Source organism: Aspergillus foveolatus (genome assembly GCF_047715535.1).
Source record: "Aspergillus foveolatus strain CBS 279.81 unplaced genomic scaffold BDW70scaffold_33, whole genome shotgun sequence".
NCBI lineage: Eukaryota > Fungi > Ascomycota > Eurotiomycetes > Eurotiales > Aspergillaceae > Aspergillus > Aspergillus foveolatus.
In genome coordinates this window covers 82,803-97,456 of record NW_027396097.1, presented here as the reverse complement: position 1 = coordinate 97,456, position 14,654 = coordinate 82,803, and the positions used below count along the sequence as shown (strand labels likewise).

Genomic DNA, 14,654 nt, shown 5'->3' with positions numbered 1-14,654 from the left:
GTGTGAGAGTGCGGGGGCGTACAGAGTATATATCCAGGGATTGCGGGCTGGAGACCGGATCGACCGAGTGAAGGTAGTCGCCCATTGATGGACTGATGAATAGGCTGCGGTGACATGTTGGCTGGGCCTGATCAGTGCTCGGGTAGTGCTGGGGTGGGGCGGTGGGAAAGAAGAAGTGATGAACGTCTGTTGAATAGGCATGGGTTGGAGGGGAAGAAAAAGAGAGAAGATACGGCCTATACTTTTTCCTTCTGCCGCTGACATGACTTATAACGCGAATCAAGAACACCCGCTGCGTAAACCCTTAGACTGGATTTGGTAGTAAGAGACCTCACTGTTCCTAGACTCACAGTCTCACTAGGTTGAGCCCACAATGCAGCAGCAAAACAAGCCTAATGCGCCCGATTCCTCTCAATCATGATCATCATCACCACAATCTTTGGACCGTACAATAAGCCCATCACGATGGTTGCGACGACCATTGCCGCACAAAACACAGCAACGCCCACCATACAGTTTGCCACGAACAGCCCGCATGAACCAGGGTCGTCATCTCGGCCGAGGAAGGGACGGGTTTTCGTTTCATGCCCCTTGGAGTCCCTGACAAGAGGCATGGTTGACTCTCTACTCAATGTCGAGGGGGTTTCATGGGAAATCCCTGTTTCTTTGGGGTGTGAAATTGGATTGCTGAGTGGAGGGAAGAGCCTGGGCACGTACCTAGATCTTCATCCGAGTTTGGGACGTGGCAGTAGGAGTAGGGGGCTATCCATGGAGAGGTAAATATTGGCATATTGTGGTACCTGAGTATGTCTGAGAGTCCCAGGGGATATTAATCCTTGCAACAAAGAGAAGACAATCGAGAGGAGGGCCTAGGACTCTGGAAGGAAGCTTTGTTATCAGAGGAAGAAACGGAAGTGCATTCCGACGTTTGACAATGTTGATCGCCCCTTAGGCGACGGCATCATAGAAAGGACTTCTGTACGTTTAGATTGAAAAAGGAACATACCACTGAAAGCCAGACCAAGAACTTTTGAAGTAGAGATTGTGCCTTGTATGAACCCCAAACGTCTGAGACTTTACCCATTGGTATCTTGGACACAACCAGTCTCCCCTTAAAGCCGCAGGTGGTTGTCCGATATCAGTATCGCCATCATTTGCAAGAAAAGCAACCGTGCTACTTACAGCCCGAGCCCAGCATCAATCGTAGTGGGCTTCCAGACTGCTGATTTGGGGTCTCCGTTGGATTTGCGCCATCACACCCTATTCTTCTTTGGCGTGAGACCTGATGCAGACAGATCAAGGCAGGATGGTATACCAAGCCCTTAGGAATCTGTTCGTCTAGGCCCAAGCCGTTATTCCTGAGGTAGGATTATGGTCGAGTAGTTTTGTAGTCTACAGCTAGGTGTGGGAGCCCACCAGCTTGCTACCCTAGATATGGATATGGGAAGATAATGGTTACGAGAGAGGATTTGAAAGCCATTGCCATTCTATTATCGAATACCGCGGGGTTTATCTGAGATTGAGAAGTCGTACGGGCAGCAATGAATAAGCAAGCAAAGGTTAATAAAGTTAAGGAATATTCAGCCCTGCAAAATCGAGTATTGCCAATCTAGTTCACCTGAAGAGCCCCAGAAACCATTTCAAGGCCTTCTCAATCCATAAGACCAAGAGGCAATGACTATCGAGATTAACCCTAAAACAACACCGGCAACAACAAAAACTCCTAGAGACAAGAGTATAAATGTAGTTATTGCGGCGAGCCGAACGTTGATAGGCAGGCACCACCGCAACCAGGACGTGCAGGTGGTTATGCTTGGTTTGCGTTCCGCTGCGGACGGCTGCTCAAGGTCAGCGGCCTGGTCAGATGGATGTTGCTGCTCAGATTGTTGTTCGGTCCTGGTAGGCTTGTCCTCGGATGTAGACACAGATACGGATTCAAGGTTTTGCAATGTCCTTGCTCGGTGTAGTCCTAGTTCTGTTAATATGTGATAGGAGCATATTTATACATCTAGTGAACGGGTGGTAGGGATAGTTACCTGTGTTGTGCTCGAACTCCTTCTGGACCAAGTGCTCAGACTTTTAACACTGAGATGTTGGCTGTCAAGCTGGCTCGGGTAGCTGCGTATATAGCTGGAGCTGCCTTGGGGTGCCTCTGGGGGTGAGAAGTACGAAGTTGTCAGCTTTTGGATGAGACAGGGGTACTCAAAGGAGAAAAGAGCTAAGCGAAGGCTAAGAGAAGAGCTAAAGGAAACAAGAAGGGACTGACTCTCCTTCAAACCCAGTCTGCCTACTTCAAAAGCTAGATTGCACGCAAAAAGTGAGTAGAGGATAAACCATGAACCAAGCCCAACTCTGTCGCTAAGATCCTCAATCAACTACGAAATTAAACCAAAACGGCCGTAAATTCCACCCAGTAAGCCACTCCACCATATCGAAAAAGGTAGCAAGTGCAACTTTGATAAAGACCACAAGAAGCTTCACTCCGCCAATCACGAAGCCACCACCAGCCAGCACTCCAACTACCATGACGGGAATCGCAACCGTAACAAATACAATCGCACCGACCTTTTCGCAGCCGGAAAGGGAAGCAAAAGTAGAGGTCGACCTTCTATTTCTAGACCTTTGCCCTGCGATGGGATTGAAGCGGGACGGAACTGGCTGGTTTTCCGTTGGATATGCGTTCACACGAGCTCCCTCGTGGGAGGTGGCAGACGGTGCGGGTTCGAGGTTTTGTAAGAGCGTGGCCGTGGTTAGTCCTCCTTCTGCACCCGAGTGTTACTCCTATAAAGCTGGCCAATGCGAGGGATAGGAAAAGAAGAGGGGCAAAGGGCTGGTATACCTAGATCTAGGTCTTGTTCTCGGTTATTGTCCTTGGTCCTGGTGGCGCAAGAGTAGGACTCAGGACCTGTAGAGATGCGAATTGTCATGGTGGCTCTAGTTTCGTATTTTTGTATTCTTTCTATGACTGCAAAAGGTATCAAGGGGGCTCAGCCAAACTGATCAAGTGCGTAGAGAGAAAGACGTATGCCTAGCGGGCATGAGAATGATTTGGGGATAGCTGAGTGGGAGGTCTATGCCAACAGGAAGGCGCAACCGGACGTGGATCAAGTTCCTGGACTTGCGTCCTCAAAGTCCATATCGAAATTTATCTGGTGATGACCAAACAGGAAGACTCTGCGAGGTTTTGTTGATATAGATTAAACCCGAAGGCCTGACAGCTCTTTATACTGCCCACCAAAGTGCGGTAGCTAAATGGGCTATACAAGATTACTAGTTGATAGGGTTTCTCTATCGTACTAGGAAAAGAAAACTTCTCGAAAGATATGTACACCATATGACCACAGAATGTTATCCTTTGTTCATTAAGCTTCTATTTCTACGTAAAATGCCCGTGGAACGTCCGCGTACGCGGACAAACAGAAATGCCTGGCCGCGACGATCACCGTTGCAAGTTCAGCCTTGAAGCACAGATCACATCTTGACTCTCTCCATCGCCGCTAGAGGATTGCGATAGTACTTAAGGTGGTGGGTTCAGAATTCAATTCGGCCGTTGTTGTGGTCCACTTCATCTGCTCTGTGCTCAAACAATTAGCAGGGCTTCTACTGTACGTAAGCTTACGGTAGTAAGTTGGATGGTGAGCTCTGCAGCACCGTATCCAAACTACGACGAACAGACCTGGACTGCAGACGTCAGTTCGTCGCACTTGGACACGGAGCAGCGGGGTTGACCGTAGCGATATGGCCCAACTTCATACCGAACGTGTACGTAGGGCGACCCTACAGCGCGTATACAAGCCACGACGAAGAGACCAACATAAGCTGTTCGTCACTTAAAACGGCGCAGTAGGACAGACCCCATACGCAGTTTTCTATTTCCAAAAAAGAGACCTATCTAGAATGTTGACTGTCTGTTAGTACGAGTGAAACAATACTTGGAAGTCGGCAATGAAGAGAGACACGGCGGGGGGAGGAGAGTTTAAGAACCCGTCTGGAGCAGAAATTGATTTCAAAGCATTGATTAGAGCGAAATCCAGTTCCATTTATCTAGGCATTCCGATCCTGCCAACCAGGTCATGGACGGTCAACCACCCCGATATCAGAAGCGCCGAGTCTCCGCACCAAACGGGTCTCACCACCCGCTCGTCGTATATAGCACGAGCACGTACCCAGCTGACCGCAGCACCCTCGTCTCCTAGGATTGGGTCTGCATTTCTGCATAGTGTTGTTTAATGTGTATTAGATTACGCTTTGGTGAATTTGTACGAGGCTAAAGTAGTATTTCACCTTGTCTCAAGCATTGATGGTATCTCAAAGACACTTAGGGCACGACTCCATGGGTTTTACCTAGTAGGGTTAAGCTCAGAAGAAACTACGGTATTGCTAATAGTTTCACATAGCATAGCAACTGTTTAAAAAAGAAAATATGAAAGCCGAAACCAGAAAATAGCGTCATCATCAGACATCCCACCCAGCCCAATCATAATGCGCCCAGAGCCAGCCGATTATCAGGCCTATATAGAAGAGGTTCACGATCACGCCGAGGACCGCACCGATGAGAACGATAGCCACGATCGAAGACTCTATCCGGAAGATCCAGGTAGCAGGGGTTGTGGCTGCTAAGGAAAGAAGATGGTCAGTTCAAGACACCCAAGCAAAAAGGGAGGAGGGAAGAAAGTGACTCAAGAGACGTACACTCGGAGTCCCTCACCCTCCGCTCAGACCGGCGCTCATCGGGGTCTGAAGAAGGCAGGATCTGCTCAAGCACTAGGGCAGCATTGTCAGTTCTGGTCTAGGTGGGTGCAGGAGGTGAGCTGACTATCTTTTACGTCTGCGATCCCCTGGAGGATGGATTCGCTTAGATCCTCGATACGTTGAAGCTCCGATCCTGCGGCGATTTCGGATACAGATCGTACTCCTTCCGATGGAGTTAGGGCCGCTCTCATTCGTTCTTGATGGAGAGATGAGACTAGGAAAGGTGAGGAGGTAGAGTTGGAATCACGGTAGGATCTAGCAGCAGCTCGAGACAGGAGCTTAGGTCTGCGTAGGTTCATATTGGGGAGAGTAGAGTGGACTGCAGACGAGGAGGTGAGTGAGTAGTGACCGTTCCAGGACATGGACGAGGAGGACGGAAGTATAGCCCGAGCAAACGTTCGATTCGTCATTAATATTACGACCACATATACAAAGTTTCAAACCAAAGCATAATCGTATCCAGCCCTTATTTCCCATCCAACAATATTGAGCCCATATCCAGGATCCAAAGGAGCAATGCGGTCCAATCACACAAGAGAGCAGATAGCGGCAAGGGCCTTGACGGGCAATCACGCTAGAAGTCCCATAGGTAAGATTGCTCAGCCGGAGGCTGATACTGAATTTGATGTCCACAAACCGGACACTGCACCTGAGCCTCATTTATAAACCAAGACGGCAGTGGCTGCTGATCCAGGGCTTCAGGTAGTCCATCAGACACTCTTTGTTCCAGCTGGTGCAGCTCATCCCAGAAGCCCCAGCCAGATTCGGACTCAGCTGAAGTTACAGGCGAAGCAGTAAGGCTCTGACCCGTTGGAAACTGATACCAAGTTGCAGCGAGGGGTGGCCTTGCTGTCTCTCCGCCGTGGCTTTGGTTCTGCTCCTGGTCCTGATTCTGGTCCTGAGTTTGGGTCCGCGTCTGAAAGTTGGGCGTCTGGAGTATCACTATGGCTGCAATATTGCCCTCCTGCTCATGCTCAGACTGCCGGGGGCGTTCAATCGCCCTGGCAGACTCCTCGGCATCGATTGCAAACCGGGATACCCACTCCTCTTCCACCCCATTCTCTGTCTCCGTCTCGTCTCCTAGTCCATCGAGTCCTGGTTCGCTGCTCAGATGTCGTCTACTGTCCGAAATGTAGGGAACTGAAGCACCAGGGTGGTCCCTGGTCCCTGTGAGGTTTGAGGACCTGTACCGTAGCGGCCTGTCTAGACGGCGGGTGTCGAGGCGTTCGTTTCTCACCCAGTGGCTTTGGTGCTCTGATTGCTGAGGTCGGTACTCGGGAGATGTAGCAGGCTCCGGGTTCAAACGGGTTGAACGCTGGGGAGGTCGATATTGGGCAGGTGAATGGCGAGGGCCGGAGCCCTCTTCGATAGAGCGCATGCTGGGGGCGAAACGGAGGTGGGGTCATGACTCGGACGGGCCAAGGGACTGGTTTATATAAGTTATGGGAGGCGTTTGATGGAAGCTTGTGAGTGGTGGGGGATGCTGGCTGAGATTTAACGTTTTAGTGGCATGGGCGATGGCCAGGCTGGGTAGCCCTAATCCGCTCCTCTAGATGACGCAGCTGCACACAGCCGCCTTTCATTTATCGCGACGAACAATTATACAGATAGCAACAAAGTCGTTTTGAATAAACTGCAAGCGTAAATGTCGACTGCCAGCCCTGATTCGCGGTAGATCATGGTTACTGGAGGAGAATTCGAAGTCACGGCGTCTAATCTCCAGAGCGTACAAGACCATCCTAACATAGCCCTAATTTTGAGCCTACAAGACTAAGAGCGCTATTAGAGGCATGTGATGCACTTTATATTCAGTGGTGATTTTCTTGATACTATCAGGGACTGATTGCACGAGGCCACCGACCTCTCCTGGCACTGCCAGTTTCTCACCATGTATCAATCCTCACTGGACCATTAGGGAAACGATTACCCCTGTCCCAGCAGGTTTCGGCCATCGTGTTGAAGTCCAACGAAACTTCTCTAGAACTTAGAATAAGTAGTTACTAGGCTGACGAGATTCGATCTCTTATTTCTGTATCAAGATTGTCGAAGCGGAGGTTAGATAGGCAGCAAAGCCCTAGAGCTTGCCTGGTTAGTGTTTGATTAACCAATTTAACCCCGCTATTTGACACTGATAGATTGATAATATCATATTTATTTCTTAATAATAGCTGTCTAATAATATAAATCCTCAGAGTTAGATTGTTTATAGCTTACCGAGTCCATCTCTATACTTTTTACTTTAACCAAAACAAGCGCGAACTGAATTCAAGCCAGGCGCGGAGTGAAAATGAGAACATAATAATCTATAATGATCTATAACTCTCGTCGTCTAATTTCGTCCAGCTTTCTGCCTAGGACCTTACTAGTTAGACCTAGCCCCTAATAAAGCCACGATAATCCCCGCCGGTACAAGAAGAACCGACGCAAGCAAATTGCCCACAAGCGCCAGCGACTCCAAGATGATTTTCGCCGCTAAAAGAATCACAACGCTGACAATTCCAAGGACGCACCCTGCCAGGCCGCCTAGGGCAATAATGACAGGACGCATAGGTCTTTGGATTTTCTTACCAATTCCCTTGACCTTGTGAAGGAAGCGCATACGTTTGCGGTTGTTGATGTTGGCTGCGTCGCAGGTTGTCTGGGTGAGCGAGGGGGACATTCTGCCTGTAGAGTCAATCTAGAGAAAAGATAGGATAATAGGGAAGAGCCCAGACGGCTATCTGGGATGAGGTGCTGTTGGAATGTAGGGTTGATTGAGGGCAATATACGCACGGCAGGTAGAAGTAGATGGGTAAAGGTTAAAAGTGAATAAAGTGTAGGGAATGAGCCAGCTCAATAAAGGAAACTGCGCGGCCTCACTTCGAAGAACTCTGCGTGATGAACAAACTAGCCTGTCTCCATCATGAAAGAAGTCCTCTTATGATGTCTGCAAGGTATTTGAAAGAAAGATCTAATACAGGCCATAATAAAGCCAAAACAACATCGCCTCAGGGAGGATCGTCACAATCAAGAACAAAACAGCTCGCGAGAAAAGCCAGGAAGAAATGGCCGGCAGCATAGGAAAGAAGATATACATTCCACCGTATCCCATTCAGTCAACTTCTATGCGGTTGATTCGGCATAGCCTACCATTACCAAGGCCAGTACTTCTCCACCGTTGCACTCCCCCAGTAATAATAAACTTAGTATATACTGTTGATCATTATCTACTGCAAGCAAAGGAGGGAAAGGAAAAGAGCACTACCGCATCTAGTTGATCGATGGAACTAAGGGGCAAGGGTCATTCATCCATGTTGCTACAATCTTGGCTAAACGATAGAACATGCAAAGAACATATTGAAATGGATAAAGGGACCATTCATTTATCAAAGGACATGCAATATCTCTCAATTTGAATACAAACAATGATATAAACAATGACTCAATCTCATCCACTCAACTCGATATAGAGATAACATAAATCAGCCTCATAGTACAAACCAATCACTCCAGTTCCAGATCAACAAGCTCATACATGTCATACCATCACAAGCTGAGGGCCAGTAAAAAACCCTTCTCTGGGCAAAACCCTATTGGGAAAAAAGCCAGCTAAGACGGGAGGGAAAAAGGCATCCTCTGTACATTACAAAACAACCTTGCCCTTCCTCTCTTTAAACAACTCCTTAACTTTTCCACAAACCCTCCTAAACCTCCTCTTCCTCCTCCTGCAGTTCTCTGCCACAAACACAAAATTGTCCAGAGACGACGAGCGCTCCAGCTCATCTGCACGCCGAGTCCCAAGCGAGCTGGGGGAGCGGGAGGAGCGGGAGGAAGAGACAGACAGCCCCTCGCCGTCTCGAACATATATCATGGGAAAGACGTCATGGGCGTGGCTGTGGTTGGTAAACTCGTCGGCGAACCGGACATGTTGCATAACGGGACATGTTTTTCCCGTGCTGTCGAGATGGGTCGTGTTGAAATCGACGGCCGAGAGAACGTGGTCGAAGCTGTCGGCGGGTCGGGGAATGATCGAGATCTCAGCAGCAAACCGGACACGCATAGGCGTGCGTGCGGACTGCAGCGGGAGCAGGTCAGTATCGCTATCGGCCGTGGTCAAGGTAAGATCAAGACGGGTGATGTTGGCTTTTGCCGGGAAAGGCGAAGATCGAAGAGGCTTCCGGTCCATGTATTCGATGGTATCTGGAGCGAATCGAACGTGTCTTCCGTGGATTTCTGTTAGTTTGCTGGTATCGAGTTGTTGTCTGGGTCTAGGACACTCGAGAGTCCTTGGCTCAGCGTAGCGGACTTGGAATGTCGTTTGGGGTTCGGGAAAGGCGTCGATGATGGCGGAAATGGACATTTTGTCGTTGATACTCGAGGTCGACATGGATGCAGAGGGAAATATGGAGAAAGATAAGACGAGAGATCTCGCGTTTGAGCCGGGATTATATGCCATCCCCTTCTCCCTGCAGAGGCCGGATACGGCATGGCTTTGGGAAGATTTCTTGGTAGCTGCTAGGGTTCCTCTTGCTAGATATGTTCCTGTCCAGTCGAATGGTGCTGTGAGTCAGAGGAAGAAGGGTCCTGAGTTTACAGTCCATGTGAAACGAATTGAAGGGAAGTTGGGGAGCGAGACACGTTCTACATAGGGCAAAACAGGCAGGAGTACGGGCCGGCTTCTGCAAGATATAGCACTTGGGCTCCTGGTCATGATCTGTTCGCACAAAGTTCGCCAACTAATTAAGACATCTAAAAGCTGATAGCAGGCTCTGTTGGTCCCCTCAAGCCCGGGCACATATTCCGCACGTAAGATCCGAACCTCAAAAGCAAGCCCTAACCCACGGAACGGCGTCCATGGCGGACTCGCGACGTCGGCATGGCCAACACGTTTACTCTACCAGACCTCCAGCCGCGGGCTGCAAGTATTCGAAAGCGGATCTGGAGACGCCATCCTGGTAGGGGTGCTTATTGCAAGTGCTTATCGCAGATGTACTCAACCCAACAATGCCATTATGGAATGACACTCATCACTCTCACATTGCAAGCTCAAGGCTTATTCTTCCGCAAAGAGCAAAAGCATGTTAGAGCCCAAGCTTCAGGAAGACTGTCTTCTCCGGGAGACTCGGAGACATAACTCATAGCCGTAAGTGAAATCTTACAGAGTAAACCTTTCGGAACATTGTTCCAGTGACGGTAGACAGGATTGCGGAGGAAGTCAGCATACCTGCCCTCTGGGCGAGGTAAGACGGCAGGACTCTGGAACGTCAGGCCGTCGACTCAAGAGCATAGACATAACCATAATTCTAGTAAAACATGTAACGACTACAGAATGGTAGGTTTGTCTGAATCAAGTATGGGATATGACTAGATGTAAATAGTGCAATCTCATAAATTCGAATACCTACAAATACCACAAACACAATAGAAAAGCAGAAGCTAACACAACCCTAGTAGTAGAAGAAAAAGCTTTCCACGAAGACAAAGTTCACCATCAGGGAAAAGTCTCCTTCGCATGCATTGACCATACGCATCCCCATCTCCCTTTTGTCCTTCTTGAATCACATAGAAGAACGGAGAACATTATAGCCAGCTCTAACGCCGGTCTCGTCCATAGCACTCTCCTCATCCCGAATACCACCGCACCTAAAACAATGGATAACAAAAGGGAGACAGGACGCACCAAAAACTTTCACACCTATGCCGGCCAGGGACTGACTTCTCAAAACTGGATCCTCCAGCTGTGGCGCTTGCAGGCAGAGTATAGGCGGAGACTTTGGGGTTCGCTGTTAAGCGGGTGGGTAGGGGCGGTGCGCTTATGTTGTCTTCAAAAGCCTGGGACTGGATCTGCGACTTGGGGTCCTGAAATAGTTTGAAGTGTTAAAAGTGTGCATTAGCTGCGAAATCAGTGGGTTGGAATGTGGAGGGCTTGACTTGGAGGATGGGCAAGACGGGAGGTGTTGGGAGGTGTTGTGTGGGGGATTCGAGGGAAGATAGTAGGGTTGTAAGGCGCGCTAAATAGGTTTGCTGATACCGTGTGATGCGCGAAGATGGCGGCTCAAGGTGTGCAAACTGGAGTCGAAGCAGAGGATTGGCTCGTTGGGTTGAGGGAAGAAGAGCGCAGAAGCCAGTCCATCGACAATTGTTTCGGACGTGGCAGCTGACTGGGAAGTAATTTTTCTGTCTCCCGGGCCAATCCTCAATAATATTCATGGTATCGGTTGTGGTTGGCTGTGGAATGTGAGGATGTCGTTGCTCTGTACATCGAGATAAAGATGTTGATGTGGTTCAATATAAGTACAGTAGGGATGCAGTACAGATAGGGCGAAAGCGGAATGAGAAGAGGAAAGAACGATAAGGTTAAGGGCGAGACAACAAGACGCTAATTGGAAGTATAGTCCGGTATGACTTCTGTGTTAAGCCTGCCTGCAAGGTTGAGTGTTCGCAACGGTTCCCATCCAATGCTGTTGCTGAAGCTAAACAACCATAAAGTTAGGGCTTAAGTCTGGAGCGGGGCTTGGCATTGGTTCGGTCTGTCCGGGAACCGTACATAGGGTGCACGCATTTTACCACGATATGTAGTTAAGGAACAGCTAAAGGCACTTATTGATAAGTTAGAAAATGACTCATTACTCAGACAGCTAATTCAAACAATAAACCATGTCCTTGCTATGCGTTGGGGAATAGCTTCGAGCCTGATAGTCCATCCAACGCCGAAATTGCATGCTAACGGAACCAAACCCAGCAAAATCAAAACGCCAGCTCAAGGGTATCCGTCCATAAAATACAAGTCATTAAAATAATAAGACCATGCCAAGAAAAGAAGAAGAAATTAGCTCTGAAAGCTGTACATCCGTACTTCGCAGTCCTCGCTGCCAGTAGCGAACCGACTGTCACCAAGGCCAATGCAAGTGACAGGCCCGGAGTGGCCGGTGAAAGTACGCTCGCATTTACCAGTTCTGGGGTCCCAGATTTTGATCATACGGTCTTCAGCGCCAGAGACGATGCGGAGAGTGTCGGCTCCCAGCGCCCAGACGCCCTCCAAGTGGCCGAAGAACGTACGCAAGCAGCGGCCGGTGGTGGTCTCCCAGAGTCGGATCGTGGAATCCAGTGCACTTGTAACCATATATCGTGGCGGCGCGGCACGGTCGTTATCGAACGAAGTCCCGAAGGCAGAGGATTGGCTGTACGCTGCGTTGGGTTCCAAACCCATCGAAGCCTGGATTGACGGCGGATCGGCGTCGCCGGAGGTGGTGCTGAGATCGTCGTTCTCGCACTCGGCATCATGTTCTTCGAATTCAAATTCCCGGGGAAGAGGAACAACCTGCTGCACTTGACCCACGTGTCCATGGAAAGTCCGAATGCAAGTCTTCGTGTCCAGGTCCCAAAGGCGAACAGTACAGTCATCAGACGCCGAGAAGACAGTTCGAGAGGAAGTGTCGACTCTGACTGCATTGACCCAATCTGTGTGTCCACGCAGGGAGAAAGTCGACTTATCCTCGAAGTTCCAGATCTTGACCGTCTTGTCAACCGAGCCAGAGGCGAGGATCGAAGCATCAAAGTGAAGCCCAATGACTCCCCCGCGGTGACCAGTATATGTGGATATACACTCACCAGTGCGCCAATTCCAGACCTTGATAGTGCGGTCCATGCTGCCGCTGATCAACTTGGTGTCGTCAAACTGTAAGCAACGGATGCCAGACTCGTGTCCACGGAGTGTACGCAGCTCCTCCCCGGTTTCAGTGTCCCAGATTTTGATGGTGGTGTCGTAGGAGCCAGTGGCAAGAATATTATCCTCGAATTGCAGGCACATGACTCCATTAGTATGTCCTTTGAATGTTTTGATCGAGCATCGCCCGTATTTCCAGTTCGTGCCGACCTTGAAGCGATCTTTGTACACTTCCTTCCATGGCCGGTAACGGGTCTTGAAGAAATCGCTATCTTTGTCGACTCCTGCATCCGACCCGAGTGACGAACAGTGGCGCTTGACAACAGCAACCTCGTCATCCTCAAGCTTTCGTTTGCCCGAAGGAGGTGACTCTGCCAAAGCACCATGGGATCGTGGGCCCACCCCTCCCTTGTCCCAGGTTGTAGCACGAAGTTCAATCTCTCGCTTCGACTCACGCAATCGTTTGCGGTCCAGAAGCGGTAAGCCCCAACCGCACTTTTTGCACTTGCGATGAATATGTTGTTCACACATTCTGTGCCAAACTACATCATCATCGGCTAGCGCACGCCATCCGCGCGAGACTTGGGAAGCCTTGCACAAAGAGGTTGTATCCAGATAGCAAAGAATTTTGAAAGCAATCTCGGGAGGGAGCGCGGTGATGAAATCGATACGGATGAGGTCACGGACGGTGGCGGAGATGTAGGAGAGTTGCGGGAAACAGCATTGAGCCATTATTCCCTGCAGAATGAGTTTCCGATGTTTGGCAGGCGCAGCAGAGAACAAGGACCAGACATGTGATATGCTCTGCTGATCACCTTGAGGAAGCGATTCCAGTTCCTACTAATTAGCACACAACCACTATTGAGTGAAGCGGGGTTACTCACCCGCTGTAGCTTATCCATAGATGGTTCGTCGGCTTGCCGTCTGCATTTCTGATCTGGGCGATGGCGATAACAGTATTTGGAGTTTGCGCTGCTGAGTTCCGCTGGTAGAATCGACTGAGCGCCTAAAGGGGCATATTGTTCAGGGATGTGTCTGGCGAGGAAGGGCGCGACATTCTGGCTTGCAAACTTTGCGGGCGCCTTTGCGTTGCCGAAGCCATGGTTATGATCGTGGGTATCGGGCTCCGTCTCTTTTCCGTCTTCGCTCGAAGGGCCGCCGAACAGGGATTTGAACGACTGCTCGCTGGCGTCCGAGCGATGTCTTTCCGTCAAAATCTGCGAATCGTGGTTATCCTCGGTAGACATTTTCCTTGCTGTCGGCTTGGCTCAACGACCGTTCCAGGTCTGTATCCGCCGACAGTTATGCAGCGCGAGGTCAATCGTTGGATTTCGATTCTTATCTATCGCGAATTCGTGGCTATGGGGAACCTTGGTGGTTGGTGGCGACGTCGTGAGGGTGTCGCGAGTCCGTGACCGAAGAAAACCAAGGAGGGAAGCGCTGAACAATGGTTCGAGGTACAGGAGCAGAAACGGACGGATTTATTGCTCTGTGGGCTGGGTATGCGGTGTAAGATAAAGAAAGGTGAAAGTCCTGCCAGTTTCAACGAAGATAGATTGCTCATCGATCACGCAAGTGAGGATCCGCCTCTCGTGCTGCAGCGCTGCTCCACTCGGGCTCCGGGGACCTGGGCGGAGTCACGTGTCCGATGGCGCCATATGGCCATGTCGATGTCGAAAATGAGGAATCTTTCTCCAGAACTGACACCATTCGCCTGCTTGATTGCACTAACGATGGCATCTGGACTCGGCTCGCCCGGGTTATTCTTGCAAACATCAAATCCCCCGCGACATCCATGATTCCACTATCCCTCAGCCATCTCCACGGCCCACTGTTTACGGCTTCAGACTAACCCCAGCTCACCCCTTTGTCTGGGATCACGCTATCACTAGCATTGCTTCAGAGAATCCAGGAGTCGTGCTCGGCCATAATTGCGACAAGACATATCTCTCCTGGCCTAACCGATTGATGTCGTAACGCCCATTTCCGCGTCGCGCATGGATCAGGGACCCATGCAGATATCCATGCACATCAGTCTCACCGCAAGTCAACGCGGTGATCAATGATCTTGACGTCGATTGTCACCGAAATTCCGGGCAGCAGCCGGCATACCTGATTTGCTCAAGATGGTTTGATTGCGGCTAAAGTTGCGCATAGTTGTTTTCGAATTTCAGAATGCTACATCAAAAAAATTGGACAAGTCTAGCATAATAAGGGGGCAAAAATGATATGAATAAATTCTACAAGAGATCCAATG

The 14,654-nt window shown here is 49.8% G+C and overlaps 5 protein-coding genes across 5 annotated transcripts; all 5 read right to left on the bottom strand.

Annotated features, from left to right (window-relative positions):
* Positions 1–4,455: 4,455 nt before the first annotated feature.
* BDW70DRAFT_161075 (uncharacterized protein) lies at positions 4,456–5,114 on the bottom strand (the record flags this gene model as incomplete). Its single annotated transcript, XM_073740938.1, has 3 exons — positions 4,456–4,616; positions 4,693–4,764; positions 4,817–5,114. 3 exons carry the CDS (start codon positions 5,112–5,114, stop codon positions 4,456–4,458), a joined length of 531 nt encoding a protein of 176 aa, XP_073594827.1.
* Positions 5,115–5,326: 212 nt separating this feature from the next.
* Positions 5,327–6,130, bottom strand: BDW70DRAFT_161074 (uncharacterized protein; the record flags this gene model as incomplete). Its single annotated transcript, XM_073740937.1, has 1 exon — positions 5,327–6,130. The coding sequence occupies one exon, from the start codon at positions 6,128–6,130 to the stop codon at positions 5,327–5,329; it is 804 nt and encodes a 267-aa protein (XP_073594826.1).
* Positions 6,131–7,055: 925 nt separating this feature from the next.
* On the bottom strand, positions 7,056–7,411 carry BDW70DRAFT_161073 (uncharacterized protein; the record flags this gene model as incomplete). Its single annotated transcript, XM_073740936.1, has 2 exons — positions 7,056–7,103; positions 7,163–7,411. 2 exons carry the CDS (start codon positions 7,409–7,411, stop codon positions 7,056–7,058), a joined length of 297 nt encoding a protein of 98 aa, XP_073594825.1.
* A 963-nt stretch (positions 7,412–8,374) lies between these two features.
* On the bottom strand, positions 8,375–9,091 carry BDW70DRAFT_161072 (uncharacterized protein; the record flags this gene model as incomplete). The annotated part of the gene is made up of 1 exon (XM_073740935.1): positions 8,375–9,091. One exon carries the CDS (start codon positions 9,089–9,091, stop codon positions 8,375–8,377), a length of 717 nt encoding a protein of 238 aa, XP_073594824.1.
* Positions 9,092–11,343: 2,252 nt separating this feature from the next.
* Positions 11,344–13,931, bottom strand: BDW70DRAFT_138570 (F-box/WD repeat-containing protein). Its single transcript, XM_073737241.1, has 2 exons — positions 13,282–13,931; positions 11,344–13,234 (listed from the first exon to the last, which is right to left on the bottom strand). Exons 1-2 carry the CDS (start codon positions 13,642–13,644, stop codon positions 11,561–11,563), a joined length of 2,037 nt encoding a protein of 678 aa, XP_073594823.1. The 5' UTR covers positions 13,645–13,931; the 3' UTR covers positions 11,344–11,560.
* Between the last annotated feature and the right edge of the window lie 723 nt (positions 13,932–14,654).

What these genes read in the sequence shown, in the direction of transcription:
- BDW70DRAFT_138570 (XM_073737241.1), bottom strand. Translation starts at nt 13,644, where the DNA reads ATGTCTACCGAGGATAACCACGATTCGCAGATTTTGACGGAAAGACAT. An exon ending in CTATGGATAAGCTACAGCGG is followed by an intron (nt 13,235 to 13,281) that starts GTGAGTAACCCC and finishes GCTAATTAGTAG; the next exon opens with GAACTGGAATCGCTTCCTCA.